This window comes from Echinops telfairi, unplaced genomic scaffold (genome assembly GCF_000313985.2).
Source record: "Echinops telfairi isolate 266 unplaced genomic scaffold, ASM31398v2 ScPeMD7_53;HRSCAF=182, whole genome shotgun sequence".
In the NCBI taxonomy this organism is placed as follows: domain Eukaryota; kingdom Metazoa; phylum Chordata; class Mammalia; order Afrosoricida; family Tenrecidae; genus Echinops; species Echinops telfairi.
Window position 1 is genome coordinate 19148499 of NW_022103951.1, and position 1329 is coordinate 19149827.

Genomic DNA, 1329 nt, shown 5'->3' on the forward strand with positions numbered 1-1329 from the left:
AAAATAATGCTGGTTTTGTTCATCTGGTAAGCACCTTCCATTTCTGTTTTTGGTTGGTTTTCATTGCTAGTGGGATAGGCTATGCAAACAACTTAGTGTCTTGCTGACTGATTTAAGTGTGGCCCATTAGGGCCAGAGATGTTTTGGGAAGAAAATCTTTGAAGCTGTGCTTTGTGGCCTGTGAGGAAATGTACCCACCCCCAACTCCCCAACCAAACTCATTGCCACCAACTCAATTCTGACTCATAGTGACCCCATCGGATGGGGTAGAACTGCCCCTCTTCTTGCTCTGGCTTTCTCCATGTCCCACCCAGGTGTCCCGCCCATGAGTGTTTGGTGCATGCTTTGAAAACAGACCTGCAACCCAAGCAGGAAAGATGGATATCAGAAAGCGCTTTTGATTGCGCTGAGCCGACCCTGTAAATAATTCACCTGCTACCAGGAAGCGAACACTCTTGGTGGGACGGCGAGAGGGGACGTGTAAGCCATGTCAGTCTGAGCAGGCTCTCTGCTCTTCATCCACCCACCACCACATGGAAACACCCACCTCTGCACGCAGTGTCAAAGATGGCTGGGGCTGGACCACCCTCCAAGCTGTGATTACTGCAAGGACCAATGGGTGGTGGGTAAGCTGGCCCAGGGCGGGAACTTACACCCTGCAGTGGCATCAACTGCAGCTCTTGGGAGCAGGTGTGATCTCGGCTTTTCACCTAGAGAGGGAGTTACACTTCCCCAATGAAATTCTGAACATGCTGGTTCCAGGCAGGTTCAGATAACAGAACCACGCATTAGGCCACCGGAAGTCCGGGCTTGTCCTCCAAGGTAGAACACCCCTCTCCCCCACCTATTATGTAAAGGCCCATGACACTGGACGTCCAGTTCACCTGTACTGTGTCCTTCCCAACAGCTGGCTGTCGAACATCATCAATGAAGGTCTTTTATTTTACCTTGAAATGCAGCCCAATGTGAACAGCAGCTCCTTGAGATATGTCAGAATTGCCGTGAAGACGACGTGGGTTGTCATGGTAGGTCACTGATATGCCAGAATTGGCGTCAAGATGATGTGGTCTTCATGGGGGTCATGGTTACTTCAGAATTGCCATCAAGACCACATGAGAGTCCTGGGAGGTCATGGATACATCAGAATTGCTGTTAAGATGACATGGGTTATGGTAGGTTAGTGAAAAGTCAGAATTGCTGTCAACCCGATCTGGTCATCCTTGTAAGTGAGTGAGACGTCAGAATGTCCATCAAGGTGATGTGGGTTGTCTTGGTAGGTCAGTTATATGTCAGAATTGCGGTCAAAACATCGTGGGTCATCATGGTAGG

The 1329-nt window shown here is 49.6% G+C and overlaps 1 protein-coding gene across 1 annotated transcript in view; it reads left to right on the forward strand.

The window, feature by feature from the left end:
* Positions 1–1329, forward strand: part of GPR143 (G protein-coupled receptor 143) — a 41700-nt gene that overhangs the window by 22632 nt on the left and 17739 nt on the right. The window contains exons 6-7 of the mRNA XM_045290683.1: positions 5–26; positions 908–1025. Coding sequence (XP_045146618.1) covers positions 5–26; positions 908–1025 — 140 coding nt within the window. The remainder of the gene's footprint in view (positions 1–4; positions 27–907; positions 1026–1329) is intronic.